The sequence below is a fragment of the Oncorhynchus tshawytscha genome, linkage group LG16 (genome assembly GCF_018296145.1).
Source record: "Oncorhynchus tshawytscha isolate Ot180627B linkage group LG16, Otsh_v2.0, whole genome shotgun sequence".
In the NCBI taxonomy this organism is placed as follows: Eukaryota; Metazoa; Chordata; class Actinopteri; order Salmoniformes; family Salmonidae; genus Oncorhynchus; species Oncorhynchus tshawytscha.
In genome coordinates, this window is record NC_056444.1 from 8,201,682 (window position 1) to 8,220,080 (window position 18,399).

The window sequence follows — 18,399 nt, forward strand, 5'->3', positions numbered from 1 at the left end:
TGTCTAATAGAATAAACATGGTAAAAACAAATGTGTGGTGGGGTGTACCAAAAGGGAGGCACGGTGGCTCCAAAACAGAGCCCCTTGTCACTCATCGTGTGTGTGGGTATAACTCATTGGGTAGAACCCACATCCGTTGTGCGCTCAGTGGCCACACATTGTGAGGGAAAAACACATGGCACAAACCACAAAGGGGATTCCTGGATGCTCCTGGGATGAAATGTCACCTCAGTCTGCCATCCATCCGGCCAGTCCTTTGGCGGCCATTTTCACTTCTCTATAAAAAGCCTCTCCACCCACAGCTCTCCAAAGATGAGCCAGGCTTCAATGTCTTCTATAGTAAATCTCTCACCTCGTTGAGAGATGTATGTGGGTGCACCTCAATAGTCTGACTTTTTTCCACAACTGAGCAGGTGAGAGTAGTAGGGCTTCATGGTCACCTATTCTGAGCTAGCCACAGACTACTAAAATGCAGCCTGTGTCTGACTTTATAGCCTTTATGTTGGAGGCCAGTGGATTTCAGTTACATTGAAGAGCAAAGGGGCATCCTTTTGTTTTTATTTAGACAACACTGTATGATCCACTATGCTGTTTACACTACATCTGTCATATCACTGAGTCGGCAGTGAGGCTTTGGCAAGGACTGTATTGTGTGTTGCATAAAGCCAGGGCTGCCAGAGAGAAGCTGTATGTATGATTTAAAACAGCAAGAATATTTGCATGGGTTAACAGACCCATAAAGGTTGTTCATTCGCAAACGGATCATCTTGACACGGCAAACCATACCAGTTTCAGTGCTGTATTATAACCGTGTTTTTCATATGTGACAGAACGGTTTCATTTATCTTTCAAAGCTTCAACATGGTGCCTAATTTTTTTAATGAAAAGCATTACTTGCGCATAAAGCCATGGAGGTTATGCCTGGCCTTGTGCATAACACTCCCAGGACAGATCCTCCTTTTCCTCATCTTGCCTATTTTTTTTTTTATCGCTCCTTGCTTTGTGTAGAAAGGATGGAGAGCGCACTACTAAGCTACAAAGCACATCTTATGAGGGCTATAAAACTGAAATATGCCTTACGCTTTACAGAGACTGCCTCAGTCAGCATTTTGATAGAGGGCGGTTGGAGGCAGCTGCGTAGTGTTGCCGCAAGGCGTATTGATTATGAAACAACTCCTGCCCGGGATGAACGAATCCTGGCGTAATGGGATGCAGGCAGATGGCATGCCGCTCTGAAATGGTTTGTTGGTACGCTCTTTATCGCAAGACTGTCTCAAATTATTATCCAATTCTCTGTAGGTGGAGAAAATCATCTCTTCAACAGTGAAGCCCAGAGCATATGCCGATTCGTCTAGCGCTAACTTGACGGATAATGGAGGTTATTAAACAACCTGGTTGAAGCCTGAAATAATGAGACTTAGTAAATGTAGGCTTGAAGCCGATGTCAGGTCATACAGTCTACACTGTGGGAGAGATGGTCTGTCCAATGTCAGGTCATAGTATTCACTGTGGGTGAGATGGTCTGTCCAATGTCAGGTCATAGTATTCACTGTGGGTGAGATGGTCTGTCCAATGTCAGGTCATAGTATTCACTGTGGGAGAGATGGTCTGTCCAATGTCAGGTCATAGTATTCACTGTGGGTGAGATGGTCTGTCCAATGTCAGGTCATAGTATTCACTGTGGGAGAGATGGTCTGTCCAATGGCAGGTCATAGTATTCACTGTGGGAGAGATGGTCTGTCCAATGTCAGGTCATACAGTCTACACTGTGGGAGAGATGGTCTGTCCAATGTCAGGTCATAGTATTCACTGTGGGAGAGATGGTCTGTCCAATGGCAGGTCATAGTATTCACTGTGGGAGAGATGGTCTGTCCAATGTCAGGTCATACAGTCTTCACTGTGGGAGAGATGGTCTGTCCAATGTCAGGTCATAGTATTCACTGTGGGAGAGATGGTCTGTCCAATGTCAGGTCATACAGTCTACACTGTGGGAGAGATGGTCTGTCATAGTAGTATTCACTGTGGGAGAGATGGTCTGTCCAATGTCAGGTCATAGTATTCACTGTGGGAGAGATGGTCTGTCCAATGTCAGGTCATAGTATTCACTGTGGGAGAGATGGTCTGTCCAATGTCAGGTCATAGTATTCACTGTGGGAGAGATGGTCTGTCCAATGTCAGGTCATAGTATTCACTGTGGGAGAGATGGTCTGTCCAATGTCAGGTCATAGTATTCACTGTGGGAGAGATGGTCTGTCTGTCATAGTATTCACTGTGGGTGAGATGGTCTGTCCAATGTCAGGTCATAGTATTCACAGGTCATAGTATTCACTGTGGGTGAGATGGTCTGTCCAATGTCAGGTCATAGTATTCACTGTGGGAGAGATGGTCTGTCCAATGGCAGGTCATAGTATTCACTGTGGGTGAGATGGTCTGTCCAATGTCAGGTCATAGTATTCACTGTGGGTGAGATGGTCTGTCCAATGTCAGGTCATAGTATTCACTGTGGGTGGGGCAGGAGGGACTATTTGCTTTATTTCATTATGTAAAGAGCTTGGACTTACTTTCTTCCTCTCCCTCTTGCAGTACATAGAGGCCAAAAAGTACTGCTGGTATTTTGAAGGCGGATACCCCATCTACTTTATGTAAGTACCATCTACCACAGTATTTATTGTACTGTACAAGGACGATTTTTATGATATTGTGATCGGTAACAAGCTACATACCGCCAAATGGTGGGGTCATATGAATAAGTCATTTTGTTTGATTTAACATTTCTATTCAGAGGAACCATAGTGTCTGAGGCAATCCATCTCATCTGAGTCAACACAAATGTCTTTTGTCAAGGCTTTCCATACATATGTGTGAGACTGTGGCCATTTCACCTGTTAATGTCACAGTCCAGCAGTCTAAGCAATCTTGCGTTTCCCTTCCCTCCGACCGGGGGCCTTTAATTTAGACCCCATCTCCTCCGGTTAAAGCTGTACTATGCAGAAATCGCTCTGCCATTTTTCCTGGTTGTTAAAACTCTTAATAGTTCGCCTAGTTTCAGTTTATGTGACAAAACAAGCACAAGTTTTGATTTATTAGGATCCCCGTTAGCCGACGCCAACGGAGACCGCTAGTCTTACTGGGGTCCGACACACGTACTGTAACGACAAAGACGTTACAGACAAAACACTTTACAATTTAGTGCGTGTGTGTGTGGGTGCGTGCGTGTGTGTGTGCGTGTGTGTGTGAAAATCATTGTACCATCTAAACCTCTGAAATATATATTCCATAAGCAAAAAATATTGTATTTTCAGCTGTTAGACGCTGGTGTACAAAACGAAATAAAAGACCCAAAAAACTAAACTTAAAAATGGGAAATATAGAAATACGGAACATAGAACAGATCTAATGTTCTTAGACTTGCTTTCAATTAGAATGACAGATCTATAACGCAGTGGTGTGTATTCAAGTATGCCAAGGGAAGCCAGGCTCCTCCCCCCCCCCAAAAAAATACATGTAATTATGTATCTTTCATCTGTTTTCATAATGTTCCTTCATGTCACAAGAGGCTGAGTGTAGCTCACAGGAGAAAGCATCCGAGCGAACGGGAATAGCGCCCCCCCCACTCTTTCTACATGTAGCCCATCTGTCTGGTCTGAACGAGTGACATTTTCCTGCCTGTAGCATTGAAGGCAAGTGTAGCCAGCAAGCATCTGTACTCTGGATAAATGTGCCATTCAGTGTTGAGCTAAACTGAGCGAGCTCAACTGTAAAATGGTCCTGGAGCAAAAAACAGTGTCAAGCGAAGCCAGCTTGGATTTGGCGTCACTTGAATTGTTCCATCTAGTTGTGTTGTCCTCTGGTGGGTAGCTAAAATGGGCCTTTTTTCTTAAATTAGCCATGATGGAGATTAGGGATTTGGACTTCATTTTTTTTTCTTAATTCTCCATACTGGCTAATGATTATAACGGCGATTCTGATCCAACCATTAATTCATACATTGTTGGGCCCCTGGTCTGAGAGGATGTTAGTTCAATATGTAGCTAGGTGTAAAAGGCTAATGTTGCCTATGAATACGCACGCACACAGAAATCAGAACCATGGACAGACACATGTTTAGCTTATGTTGATTTGAACTGCATTTGTTTTTGGTATCTTTTAGTTGTCACTGTATTAGAATAAGCAGAGCTGATTTAGATGTTAAAATAGTGGAGGCAGCTCCTGTTTTCTTTTACGACTTGGCAGTAACTCTCAGTGGTTCTAAATCAATAGCGGTTTAGTCGTCCGAAACTGTCGGAAACATTAACTTGCTTGACCAAGGTACAGGTCATGTAACTGTCTGTTAATGTACATGCAATATGCTTTGTGGACTTGACTGGACAGAGGTTGCTATCCGGTTTTGTGATAAAAACAGGTGTGGTTCTATTTATTCTGCCACGGTCGTTTTGTCACGGTCGCAAGGCATATGAATTAACAATGCGATTGTCACAACACATAAATTGTAATGTGGCTTTTGGATGGGGGGGGGAGTGGAAACTTGGCTTCCCCAATGATTTTACCCACACACCTCTACTGTTATAACTACATATATTTTCTATGTGAATTTGATCGCCCCAAAAAGTTACATGTTGCAGCTTTAAGCTTCCTATCCATTCTCCCTCGCTGGTAACTACCGGTGGCAGCCATTGTTCAATAAAATGAGAGTATGCGCCTCTGAAGAGATATGACATGTAGGTAATGGGATGAGTGTGCACCTCTGAAGAGATATGACATGTAGGTAATGGGATGAGTGTGATCCTCTGAAGAGATATGACATGTAGGTAATGGGATGAGTGTGATCCTCTGAAGAGATATGTCATGTAGGTAATGGGATGAGTGTGATCCTCTGAAGAGATATGACATGTAGGTAATGGGATGAGTGTGCACCTCTGAAGAGATATGACATGTAGGTAATGGGATGAGTGTCTGCCTCTGAAGAGATATGTCATGTAGGTAATGGGATGAGTGTGATCCTCTGAAGAGATATGTCATGTAGGTAATGGAAATTAACATTTGTCCTCTTCCTCTTGCCTTTAAGCTCCTGACTGTGGACCACATATGCCACCCTCTGTCTATGCCCCTACTGTCTCCCTCTCTGTTTCCAGCTGTACTGTCAAATGATAACAATCCTTTAAATTAAAAAGAGTATGTTAATAGCTGCTGTGCTATCAGAGTGAAACTACACAAACCATCATATACAGGAGCAGAGTACTATGTCTACTGGAAGGACCGGTGTTCAGTCTTTACATGAGAAAACAGTGGGTGAATCAGATCATACCCCCAAGTTGTTTACTGTCCAATGTTGTCTATGGGTAAGGGGGGGGTAGTCTTAAAGTCCCAGCCCTGGTTAGAGGGCAGATCATCAGGGGCTCCTGATTTAATGCACAGGCCTCTGACTGCATGCTCCAGAAGGGATTCCCCTCGCCCACAGCCAAACGCCAGAGCTTTGTGCTTGGGGGTTTAAAAAGATTCAGGTTCTCCCTAAGGGGCCAGGCAAGAGTTCACTGAGCAGGAACCAATTATAGATAGCGCATTTCTGAGGCCTGGAATAAGTGTTGGATTTGCATGTGCATCCACCCCGCCGTAGCGCTAATCATTCTACCCATCTGGATTTAATGCCTCCAGCCACGCCGTGTGTTCGGGGACGTATCGCTCCATAGCCGCGGCAGCGAATGATGAAGTGGTGGATAGAATGCGGCTGGGTTATGTACAGTGGTAACGCAATGAAGGGCTTTTTGAGGCATTTGAGGAAAACGTGGCCATCAGTTGGAGAGGAGCAAAGGCAGAAGTGTTGATCTGACACTGATCCCGTTCCCAATCACTCTCACACCTTCATATACACACACGTGCCTGGTCCATTGCTCAGCCCTACTGCAGCCTAAACTTTGTTGTGAACGTTCAGAGGATGATATGGCGGCTCCCTGATATCAACCCTAATGTCCCGATCACTGTCCTTTCTCTCCCACTGTCAGGGAAATTGCTCGTCGCCAAATTGTGTGTGTGTGTGTGTGTGTGTGTGTGTGTGTGTGTGTGTGTGTGTGTGTGTGTGACTTTTGCAGATACCCAAATCGCTGCTTCTTCTCTCAAGCCATCAGTGATTTTATAGCAGGTGTGTTGCCATGTCTCTCACATGTTTACTGGAGACATTATTACAACATACGGTCCCCCCAAGTGGCCACCGTCCGCTGATGGTACACACTAGAGTCAACTGTCACATCAGTGTGATTCTGTTCTCCACCAGGGCGGCAGGGTAGCCTAGTGGTTAGAGTGTTGGACTAGTAACCGGAAGGTTGCAAGTTCAAATCCCCGAGCTGACGAGGTACAAATCTGTCGTTCTGCCCCTGAACAGGCAGTTAACCCACTGTTCCTAGGCCGTCATTGAAAATAAGAATTTGTTCTTAACTGACTTGCCTAGTTAAATAAAGGAAAAATTACAAAAATTAAATTAGTTCTGCTTTCCCCTCTCTTGCTCTTCTGTCTCCTTTTATCCCCCTCTGTCGCTCTCGCTCGCTCTTCTTCCTTCCCTCCTTCTCTCCTTCCTGCCTTCCCTCATTCAGATGAAACATTTGTGTTAGGGTAAAATCCAGGGTTTCATGATTAGAGGACCTTGGCTCGGGCCGCACCAGCTCGTAAATCACTTTATCTCCCTCTCTCGTTTCTCTTATCAATGTACTGAAGTGTGGGCCTATTCTGAATAATATCTGTCCAAAGGCAGCAGCGGGAGGCAACAAAGTGAACCTAGTTTTTGTTTACACAGCAGGTGTGCCTCAGAGAGGGGCATGAAGAATAAAGGTGAGGCTGAGTTTTTTTTTCTTCCAGAATGCGAGTCTGCTGGAGTGGCTATATGGGTCCAGAATGGGAGTCTGTTAGACAGCTAACTCTTTATCCTCAATATAGCAGGGTGTATAAAGTCATAACTCAGCTCACACATATGTAGAGCTGGTTGGGGTATTCATTATTTTCTTTTATATAACTATACTTAGGTATTCACAGCCACATCCACTCCATGTGCATCTATGTGCCGTGTGTATCTTTAACAGTTATATCCTCCCAGAGACAGTGGTCCCAGACCACATAGAGAATTCAGAAATGCCTATAGACTGCTACTTCCTATATATACGTATATAAAACACCCCGTGTTCAATAACACTCATATTATTAGTAGTTCTCCCAGACTATGATGGGTGTTAGTACTCCCAAACATACTTGGTAATCTCCCTTATTACCCCATGTGCATCTTCTACGATTCTCATGTTGTTACTTCCTATGCACCTTATGGATCTTCACGATACATATAGAATCTTTGAATAGCACCTTTGCTATTATCAATGGCTACAGACCACATAGACATTTCTCTTATAAATGCCTACAAACAGCTGTCAGCAGGGCATGGCAACGTTTCTTGTCTCTAATAATGTATTTATTTTATTTAACTAAGACTAGCTGTAGCCCTTTTTCTGTCATATGTATCAACGCCGCGATTCCTCTACAGTCTCTACAGCCGTCATAGTCTCTACAGTATCTATAGTCCCTGAGCATCACAGTCCCTATAGCATCACAGTCCCTATAGCATCTATGGTCCCTATAGCGACAGTCCCTACAACATCCATAGTATCAATAGCTTACATAGCCATAAATGCTATAGACTCTAACACACACACTTTCACACAGTCACTCAGTAAGTCCACACTCACACAACTTTCACATTCACTACATTCACATCCACATTCACTTTGTGCTATTACTTGATTTGGTACTAGTATTTTAATGTTAATAGCATTTTAACTGTTTTATTGGGTAATTATTTTTTAAATTTTTATACTTTTTATTTCATTTAATTTGACTTACTGAAATGAGTTGCCGTCCCTCAGTTGTTTGCGGATGTCTCCTCCTAGGCAGCTCACAGTAAGGGCCTGGTCTGGGCATGTCTCGTCAATTTAGGTCAGATGGGAAATGATCCTTTATAAACTGGTTACAGACACGTTACATAGGGTTGGTTCCGGCATGTCTGGCACCATTTCCTATCTTATAGAACATATTCTAGGCATTCTGCCAGATGGTCCTAAGGAGGAGGTCATGTCCCCCCCCATCCATGCCTTACCAAGCACAGGCAGGAACCAAGGATTATTTATGACACTAAGACAAGATTAACATTTTCAAGGCTGCCTCTTCACATGATAAAAATGTCCATCACAGCTCAGTCTATGGTTTTGCATAAGGAAAAGTGAAGATATTCTTCTGTTATTTATTACAGTGTTTTATTTTGGAAATGCTGATGACTGTAGTATGCTAAAGTCTCGACGAACCATTTCTGTATGGACCACCGCATACAATGTGTAACCATGCATACTTTTGTGTGTAGATGTAGTGTGCCAAATCAGTGCCCTTGTGGTCATTGTCTGCACAGAGATTGGGAGTTCGATATTCGGCCGAGTCACACGAGAGAGCCCTTTTGGTGCACTCCTCTGCCAGAGATGATCATTACACAGTTGCATCTTATGCTGGGGACAATAAAAGGCCACTTTCAAATGTGCAGTTTTGTCACACAACACAATGCCACAGATGTCTCAAGTTTTGCAATTGGCATGCTGACTGCAGGAAAGTCCAGCAGAGCTGTTGCCATATGATTGAATGTTAATTTCTCTACCATAAGCCGCCTCCAATGTTGCGGCCTCACAACCGCATACCACGTGTAACCATGCCAGCCCCGGACCTCCACATCCGGCTTCTTCACCTGTGGGATTGTCTGAGTCCAGCAACCCGGACAGCTGATGAAACTGTGGGTTTGCACATCCGAAGAATTTCTGCACAAACTGTCTCAGGGAAAACTCCGCTGCCTGCACTTCGATCTCACCAGGGTTTGACCTGACTGCAGTTCAGTGTCAAACAGACTTCAGTGGTCAAATGTTTACCTTCGATGGCCACTGGCACGCTTGCACGTGTGCTCTTCGCGGATGAATCCAGGTTTCAACAGTACCGGACAGATGGCATGCAGCGTGTATGGCATTGTATGGGTGAGCAGTTTGCTGATGTCAACGTTGTGAACAGCGTGCCCCGTGGTGGTGGGGTTATGGTTTGAGGCGGGCATACTCTACGGACAACGAACACAATTGCATTTTATCTATAGCAATTTGAATATACAGAGATACCAGGGGAAAAAACTGTTCAGGTGGTGGGAGGTTTTGGTCACGCTTGACCTGAACAGTTTGCGAGAGGGGAATCTTTGGAAGAGGGTGTGGAAGGGGTCGGCCACTATCTTTCCAGCACGCTTCCTTGCCCTGGAGCCGTGCAGGACACTCTTAGCAGCCCGGACAATCCGTTGCAGTGATGGAGGAGGTGAGGATGGACTCTGATGGTTGTTTTAGAACTTAATCAGTACACACAGCATTCAAAAGGAGGACTGAGGATCAAAACACTATGCATTCACCAAACATTGCACATACATTCACCAAACATTGCACTGCGGGAAAACAGATTTAACTAAATATTATAGTGATTGTCTGATTGGGAGCTACCATAGTTTATATTGTCTTGTTTATCATTTTACATGGGAAGTTTTATTAAATAGATTCAGTAATAGAGGAGTCAAATCACGCACAGTCTCATCTGATCAGATGTTATCAGCAAGCCAGAGCCATCTGTGGAAAGAGGACAAGAGTAAAAATAGAAGAAGTGCCAACAGAATAAATGTATCATTCAACATCCGATTCCACCTAAAACAATGACATGAGCCCTGTCCCAATTCATCTCTGCTCAACTCCTCACTTCCTCTCGCATCCTTCTTAAAACCCATTTTGAGGTCTTCGGCGAGGAACCTTGGGTTGTCTCCTCCCAATGGGATTTTAGGCGGGCCCGATGTTCAGTCCTTGCATCTATAGCTGTCTATTAATTTGAATGGTTACATTTTCTCCAGCCACGTCCCTCAGATTTTTACGAAAGGAGCTAGGAGAACGCTTTTGTTTCAACTGCTGATTGGCGCTTTAACCTAAATGAGCATACATGTATGTTTTAATCCCTTTACAATGAAGATCTGTGAAGTTATTTGGATTTTTACGAATTATCTGTGAAAAACAGGTCCTGAGAAAGGGATGTTTTTTTGCTGAGTTTATATCTGTGAGAATATCCAAAAGGGCTTTTATATAATTCTAAATTAAAAATAATCGCTTTGTTTAAAAAATATAAATATTTTGGAGATGATTTTGTTTTCAAATAATGTAAAATTAGCCATTCTTGAACATGGGGTGAGACATTGTTACTAATTTGTAAATAAAACCTGTTTGATATTTATTTATGTTTTTAGAGGGAGAGAAACCAAAAACCTACAGTCATCTCATGGGTCTCCCAGTCAAGGCCGCAGCTTGACACTGTTTTAGACCGTTGCGCCACCCAGGCTCTGTACAGCTTGACCGGTTGGGAGTGGGCTACAGTACTACAGTAAGAGTAAAATAATAAAAGGCTTGGTGTAACAACAGTTTTAGTAAGTATTACTGAAGTTATCAGTTTCTATGTAGGTTTATGTCGCCCGTTCATTGTCAGTTAGAGACACAGTAGGACCCAAAAGCATAATCAGTGCTCTAACTCCCCCTTGCGCTGGTCTGGAGCATTGAAGTGGTGACGCAGGGTACCGTACTAAACCACAAAGTATCTCTAAGTCCCTCAGCCTAATCACACAACTTTTAGTGGAGCGACCACTGTATGTCCACTTCATCCCTATTGTTTAGCAGTGACTATCACATTCAGTATAGAACCATCTTTCTAACCAATAATAGAAGCAGCTTTGGATAAACTACATAGATAAACAATAGTTAGCTAGCATTAGCTTCCTAGCTCACCTAGCTTGCCTCATCAATATCCTGCTTTAATAACATCAGACCAAATAACTACGTGCTTCATGAAATCATAGTTGATTAGCTAGCTAATTGGTTAGCTAGTTTCTCTACTGAAACTATCGAACATACCTCTTTTCTTTCAGCCATCGTTCACCTTTCACAGTCCCTTTTCATTTCCATGGTCAAAAATCCGGTTAGAGAGCATTCAAGTCGTGATTAGTCCAAAAACCTGACCAATTGCGTTTCAGTAGACTGCTACAGGCTATGTTCATTGGCTAGAATTTCCCCGTTATGCAATTATAGTAAGCAGTTGTGAGAGCAAAATGGCTTTTTGTGTGGGGGGTGGCAAAAGACACCCGGAAGTGGCATACTTGTAAGTGCAGTGATTTGAGACTTGACATGTCGTAAGGATTTCTTCAGGTGAACAAAAATGTCTGCCCTCAAATGTATTTACTGTTGAAATGCAGTTCTGCTCGCTCAGTCACAAGTTTAATTTGCGGTCGGCCACATTTCTTCTCTCTCTACACGAGTGTTAGCTCACGGATTGATATTTCATCTTGCTCGCTCACGCCATCTAGTGCTCGTTCGACTTTTCCCACATGCTTCAAGAGGGCCACCATTGTTCCTGTTCCCAAGAGAGCTAAGGTAACTGAGCTAAACGACTATCGCCCCGGAGCACTCACTTCTGTCATCATGAAGTGCTTTGAGAGACTAGTCAAGCACCATATCACCTCCACCCTACCTGACACCCTAGATCCACTCCAATTTGTTAACCTCTCCAATAGGTCCATAGACGATGCAATCGCAATCACAATGTACACTGCCCTAACCCATCTGGACAAGAGGAATACCTATGTAAGAATGCTGATCATCAACTACAGCTCAGCATTTAACACCATAGTACCCTCCAAACTCGTCATTAAGCTCGAGACCCTGGGTCTCGACCCCGCCCTGTGCAACTGGGTCCTGGACTTCCTGACGGACCGCCCCCAGGTGGTGAGGGTAGGCAACAACATCTCCACCCCGCCGATCCTTAACACTGGGGCCCCACAAGAGTGCGTTCTCAGCCCTCTCCTGTACTCCCTGTTGACCCATGACTGCGTGGCCATGCACGCCTCCAACTTAATCATCAAGTTTGCAGACAACACTACAGTGGTAGGCTTGATTACCAACAACGACAAGACGGCCTACAGGGAAGAGGTGAGGGCCCTCATCTCCTTTGTTTTGTTGGTGTGAGGTGTGAGGAAAATAACCTCACACTCAATGTCAACAAAACAAAGGAGATGATTATGGACTTCAGGAAACAGCAGAGGGAGCAGCCCCCTATCCACATCAACGGGACAGTAGTGGAAAGTTTTAAGTTCCTCGCGTACACATCACGGACAAACTGAAATGGTTCACCCACACAGACGGCGTGGTGAAGAAGGCGCAGCAACGCCTCTTCAACCTCAGGAGGCTGAAGAAATTCGGCTTGTCACCAAAAACACTCACAAACTTTTACAGATGCACAATTGAGAGCATCCTGTCAGGCTGTATCACCGCCTGGTATGGCAACTGCTCCACCCACAACCGTAAGGCTCTCCAGAGGGTAGTGAGGTCTGCCCAGCGCATCACCGGGGGCAAACTACCTGCCCTCCAGGACACCTACACCACCCGATGTCAAAGGAAGGCCATAAAGCTAATCAAGGACATCAACCACCCGAGCCACTGCCTGTTCACCCTGCTATCATACAGAAGACAAGGTCATTACAGGTGCATCAAAGCTGGGACTGAGAGACTGAAAAACAGCTTCTATCTTAAGGGCATCAGACTGTTAAACAGCCATCACTAACATTGAGTGGCTGCTGCCAACATACTGACTCATCTCTAGCCACTTTAAGAATGAAACATTGATGTAATAAATGTATCACTAGCCACTTTAAACAATGCCACTTTATATATATTTTTTTACATACCCTACATTAGTCATCTCATATGTATATACTGTACTCTATACCATCTACTGCATCTTGCCTATGCCGTTCGGCCATCGCTCATTCATTTATTTTTATGTACATATTCTTATTAATTTCTTTACACTTGTGTGTGGATAAGGTCGTTGTTGTGACATTGTTAGGTTAGATTACTTGTTAGATATTACTGCATGGTCGGAACTAGAAGCACAAGGATTTCACTACACTCTCATTAACATCTGCTAACTGTGTGTATGTGACCAATAACATCTGCTAACCATGTGTATGTGACCAATAACATCTGCTAACCATGTGTATGTGACCAATAACATCTGCTAACCATGTGTATGTGACCAATAACATCTGCTAACCATGTGTATGTGACCAATAACATCTGCTAACCATGTGTATGTGACCAATCACATCTGCTAACCATGTGTATGTGACCAATCACATCTGCTAACCATGTGTATGTGACCAATCACATCTGCTAACCATGTGTATGTGACCAATCACATCTGCTAACCATGTGTATGTGACCAATAACATCTGCTAACCATGTGTATGTGACCAATAACATCTGCTAACCATGTGTATGTGACCAATAACATCTGCTAACCATGTGACCAATCACATCTGCTAACCATGTGACCAATCACATCTGCTAACCATGTGTATGTGACCAATCACATCTGCTAACCATGTGACCAATTTACATCTGCTAATATGTGACCAATCACATCTGCTAACCATGTGACCAATCACATCTGCTAACCATGTGTATGTGACCAATAACATCTGCTAACCATGTGTATGTGACCAATAACATCTGCTAACCATGTGACCAATCACATCTGCTAACCATGTGACCAATCACATCTGCTAACCATGTGACCAATCACATCTGCTAACCATGTGACCAATCACATCTGCTAACCATGTGACCAATCACATCTGCTAACCATGTGACCAATCACATCTGCTAACCATGTGTATGTGACCAATCACATCTGCTAACCATGTGTATGTGACCAATCACATCTGCTAACCATGTGTATGTGACCAATCACATCTGCTAACCATGTGTATGTGACCAATCACATCTGCTAACCATGTGTATGTGACCAATCACATCTTAACCATGTGTATGTGACCAATCACATCTGCTAAGCATGTGACCAATAACATCTGCTAACCATGTGACCAATAACATCTGCTAACCATGTGACCAATAACATCTGCTAACCATGTGTATGTGACCAATAACATCTGCTAACCATGTGTATGTGACCAATAACATCTGCTAACCATGTGTATGTGACCAATAACATCGTTTCATTCTCAACCAGGATTTCTATGGAACGCCGTTTGGGTCTTTGCGTGTCAAAAAAAGATACACGTCAAATAACACTATTTGACATGTCAGATAAGCTTGTTGACCAATCAGAACCCGAATATGACTGCATGTCACATAATTTAACTCATTCATACATTTTTACACATTGATTACACTGTCACTCGTATTTTATAGGTCACAACGATTCGTCGATACATATGCTATGATGCCGGTAAAGTAGTCTCGAGCACCTACAGTGCTGGACATTAAAAACATGTTTTTTTAAACCTAGGTAGCTCATGGATGCAAACAGTGTTCTTCCCCATAAACATAGCAAAACGACATCTGTTTCAGTAGCTATAGTTACCTAGCTAGCTATATAGCTAGGTGTCATCATCTAAAATAACACAAATTTATAAGGCAGTTCTTATTTGATTAATGGTGGTCGGACCCATCTATGTGAAGCTAGCCACAATAGAGGACTTTGAAGTTAGCCTTCAAAATAAAAGTATGGCATAATTCTATTTGTATTCATTTGCATCAGTCAGTTGCATACTTATATTTTGAAGGCAAACAGCAAATTACACTATTATTCCTAATCCTTATTGTGGCAACACATAACCCGGTCCGGTCGAGCGTCACAAAACAGATGAAGCTAGCTGGCTGCCTATAACTTTAGCTTTGGGCAACAGGGTTAAGTAGCTGGCTAGCTATTTGTTTTCATGAACTAAAGCTCAATTTCAATAGTCTAACAACAAGTGGCAACCTAGCTAATACTTACCTACAAGGATTACTAAATCATTGCTAAGAACTATGAAAATGGCTGCAGTTTCTTCTGGTCATTGTTTTCAGGCTGGTTGTATTGGTGCTAGCTAGGTACCAAGCTAATGCTAGCTACCCCAGAAGTTGCGGTCGAACAAATAATGCTTCATTACCAACGCGGTATTGTAAACACATCGTAAATCTTTGGCAAGACTTAGAAATTGCTGTCTCGCATTGATCAACAACCAACTTGACAGAGCTTGAAGAGTTTAAAAAATGTGCATAATATTGTACAATCCTGGTGTGCAAAGCTCTTAGACTTGCCCAGAAAAACTCACAGCTCTAATCGTTGCCAAATGTGAATACATACAGTTAAAGTCAGAAGTTTGCATACACCTTAGCCAAATACATTAAACTCAGTTTTTCACAATTCCTGACATTTAATCATAGTAAAAATTCCCTGTCTTAGGTCAGTTAGGATCACCACTTTACTTTAAGAATGTGAAATGGCAGAATAATAGTAGAATGATTTATTTCAGCCTTTATTTCTTTCATTACATTCCCAGTGGCTCAGAAGTTTACATGCTACAAAATACTAATTGAGTGTATTGTTTATCTTGGGTCAAACGCTTCAGGTAGCCTTCCACAAGCTTTCCACAATAAGTTAGGTGAATTTTGACCCATTCCTCCTGACAGAGCTGGTGTAACTGAATCAGGTTTGTAGGCCTCCTTGCTCGCCTTTTCAGTATACACCTTTTCAGTTCTGCCCACAAGTTTTCTATAGGATTGAGGTCAGGGCTTTGTGATGGCCACTCCAATACCTTGACTTTGTTGTCCTTAAGCCATTTTGCCACAACTTTGGAAGTATGCTTGGGGTCATTGTCCATTGGAAGACCCATTTGCGACCAAGTTTTAACTTCCTGACTGATGTCTGGAGATGTTGCTTCAATATATCCACATAATTGTCCTGCCTCATGAAGTCATCTATTTTGTGAAGTGCACCAGTCCCTCCTGCAGCAAAGCACCCCCACAACATGATGCTGCCACCCCTGTGCATCACGGTTGGGATGGTGTTATTTGGCTTGCAAGCCTCCCACCTTTTCCTTCAAACATAACGATGGTCATCATGGCCAAACAGTTCTATTTTTGTTTCATCAGACCAGAGGACATTTCTCCAAAAAGTACACATTTTGTCCCCATGTGCAGTTGCAAACCGTAGTCTGGCTTTTTTATGTTGGTTTTGGAGCAGTGGCTTCTTCCTTGCTGAGTGGTCTTTCAGGTAATGTCGATTATAGGACTCATTTTACTGTGGATATAGATACTTTTGTAGCTGTTTCCTCCAGCATCTTCACAAGGTCCTTTGCTGTTGTTCTAGGATTGATTTGCACTTTTCACACCAAAGTATGTTCATCTCTAGGAGACACAACGCGTCTCCTTCCTGAGTGTAATGACGGCTGCGTGGTCCCATGGTGTTTATACTTGCGTACTGTTGTGGAGGTGGAGTCTACAATTTTTTTTTCTGAAGTCTTGGCTGATTTCTTTTGATTTTCCCATGATGTCAAGAAAAGAGGCACTGAGTTTGAAGGTTGGCCTTGAAATACAGCCACAGGTACACCACCTCCAATAGACTCAAATTATGTCAATTAGCCTATCAGAAGCTTCTAAAGCCATGACATAATTTTCTGAAATTTTCCAAGCTGTTTAAAGGCATAGTGTATGTAAACTTCTGAACCACTGGAATTGTGATACAATGAATTATAACTGAAATAACTTGCCAAAACTATAGTTTGTTAACAAGAAATTTGTGGAGTGGTTGAAAAACGAGTTTTAATAACTCCAACCTAAGTGAGTGTAAACTTCCGACTTCAACTGTATTTTAAATTAGATTTCAGGCTGTATCACAACACCAAAATGTGGAGTAAGTGGGTAATGAATACTTTCTGAATGCACTGTCGGCCTATCTAAATGTAATGAATACTTTCTGAATGCACTGTCGGCCTATCTGTGAATATGTCGAGTGAGCATGGGCAGCTAATGGCCATCAATGCATAGACAATTTAGTGGAAGATGCTGTGCTAGGGCCTGCAGTATACTCGGATGAAGTACCAGTATTTTAACAAGCTCTAAAATGTTACCCACAGGAGTTTTGCACAAATCAATTTAGGACAAGAAGGATATCATACATTATTCATGCGTTCCCTCCATTTCCGCAAATTAGTTTATTTTTGATCCTGTGTAACTGAGGCTTAACAAACAAACCCAGTTTCCCCACAGAAGGAGCGAGGTGACTTCTCCGTAAACATGTCAGGGGCCTGCGTCGCATCAATTACAAGGCCACTCGTCTGTCATGATAGAGACAAGACCATACAGTGTCTCACTCAAATCCAAGGACACAATTTTAACATGTTAAATCTGCACTGGACTATATCATTCCTATAACCTATTCTTATAGATTTGATTCTTAAACAAATACACTGTAAGAAAACATTTGAATTCTTAAAATGTCTGTACTTTGATACTGTATTGACACTGATTTTCGTATAAGTGCACAGTTCACTATCCAGAGCCTATGCTGTAAATGGAACAGAGTACGCAGCATCTTTGGGGAAAAAAGGATTGATGGGCACAAGGCGAGTTTGAAGAATTCCTCCAGAGGTTTCCCAAACAAAAGCCTTTGACATCTCGACACTTTGCTCAAAGTACCAAGCTGTTGTTACAGATCAAGACTCTCCATGCCCTGGCCTTTTTAATAAGGCTTCCGGTCAAAACAGAGATCACTCTTGCTGAGTAAGAACATTGGCCTGTTCTATTCAGACTTTTCAGGCTTTGTTTGAAACCCCCAAAGGGTGTTCATTGCCTTAGGTTGGTCAGAAATGTGTGTATGGTGCTTGTTGAGTATAAAAAATAGGGTTGACAGTATAGAATGTGCCACAGCTCTTTTCAGGGATTGCTGGAAACGTTGTTTGACTGTTCAAATCAAACAGGTCCTCAAACGTATTTAAATTTCAACCACCCAACACACTTGACACATCCTACTAAAATAACCGTGGCAGAACTTCAGTTTGCCTGAGGAGCTCCTTCGAATATCAATTTTGACAGTTAGGGAGTGTACATTGACGAAAGCGTGAAGGGTTCAGTGCTGCTCTGGTAGATGTTATTGGCGCTATCTCTGAGTGGACAGCAGAGGAAGGTAACTGCTCATGGACTCACCCAGCCTAAGCTTGCCACACTGCAGGTTGATTGAGTCTTACTCAGTGGATGGTTACTTGAGTGGATGGTGTGCCTGTTTAAAAAGCTGAGATCCATGATTTGAGGAATTTAGCAACCAGCCAACAGCAGAGTATTTACTATCGTATGTGCAGTGATGTCCATGTGAAAAATTGCGTTTGTTGTTTGAAGTCAAATCTTTGTTGTAATATAGCAAAAGGAAGTGGCAGTTTCACTATGGGAATTACAGCCTGTAAAGAGACAGTACACTCCAAAAATAAGCTGT

At 42.9% G+C, this 18,399-nt stretch overlaps 1 protein-coding gene across 1 annotated transcript in view; it reads left to right on the forward strand.

The window, feature by feature from the left end:
- LOC112235671 (vesicular, overexpressed in cancer, prosurvival protein 1) overlaps window positions 1–18,399 on the forward strand; it is a 73,911-nt gene that overhangs the window by 10,393 nt on the left and 45,119 nt on the right. The window contains exon 2 of the mRNA XM_042298728.1: window positions 2,584–2,642. Coding sequence (XP_042154662.1) covers window positions 2,584–2,642 — 59 coding nt within the window. The remainder of the gene's footprint in view (window positions 1–2,583; window positions 2,643–18,399) is intronic.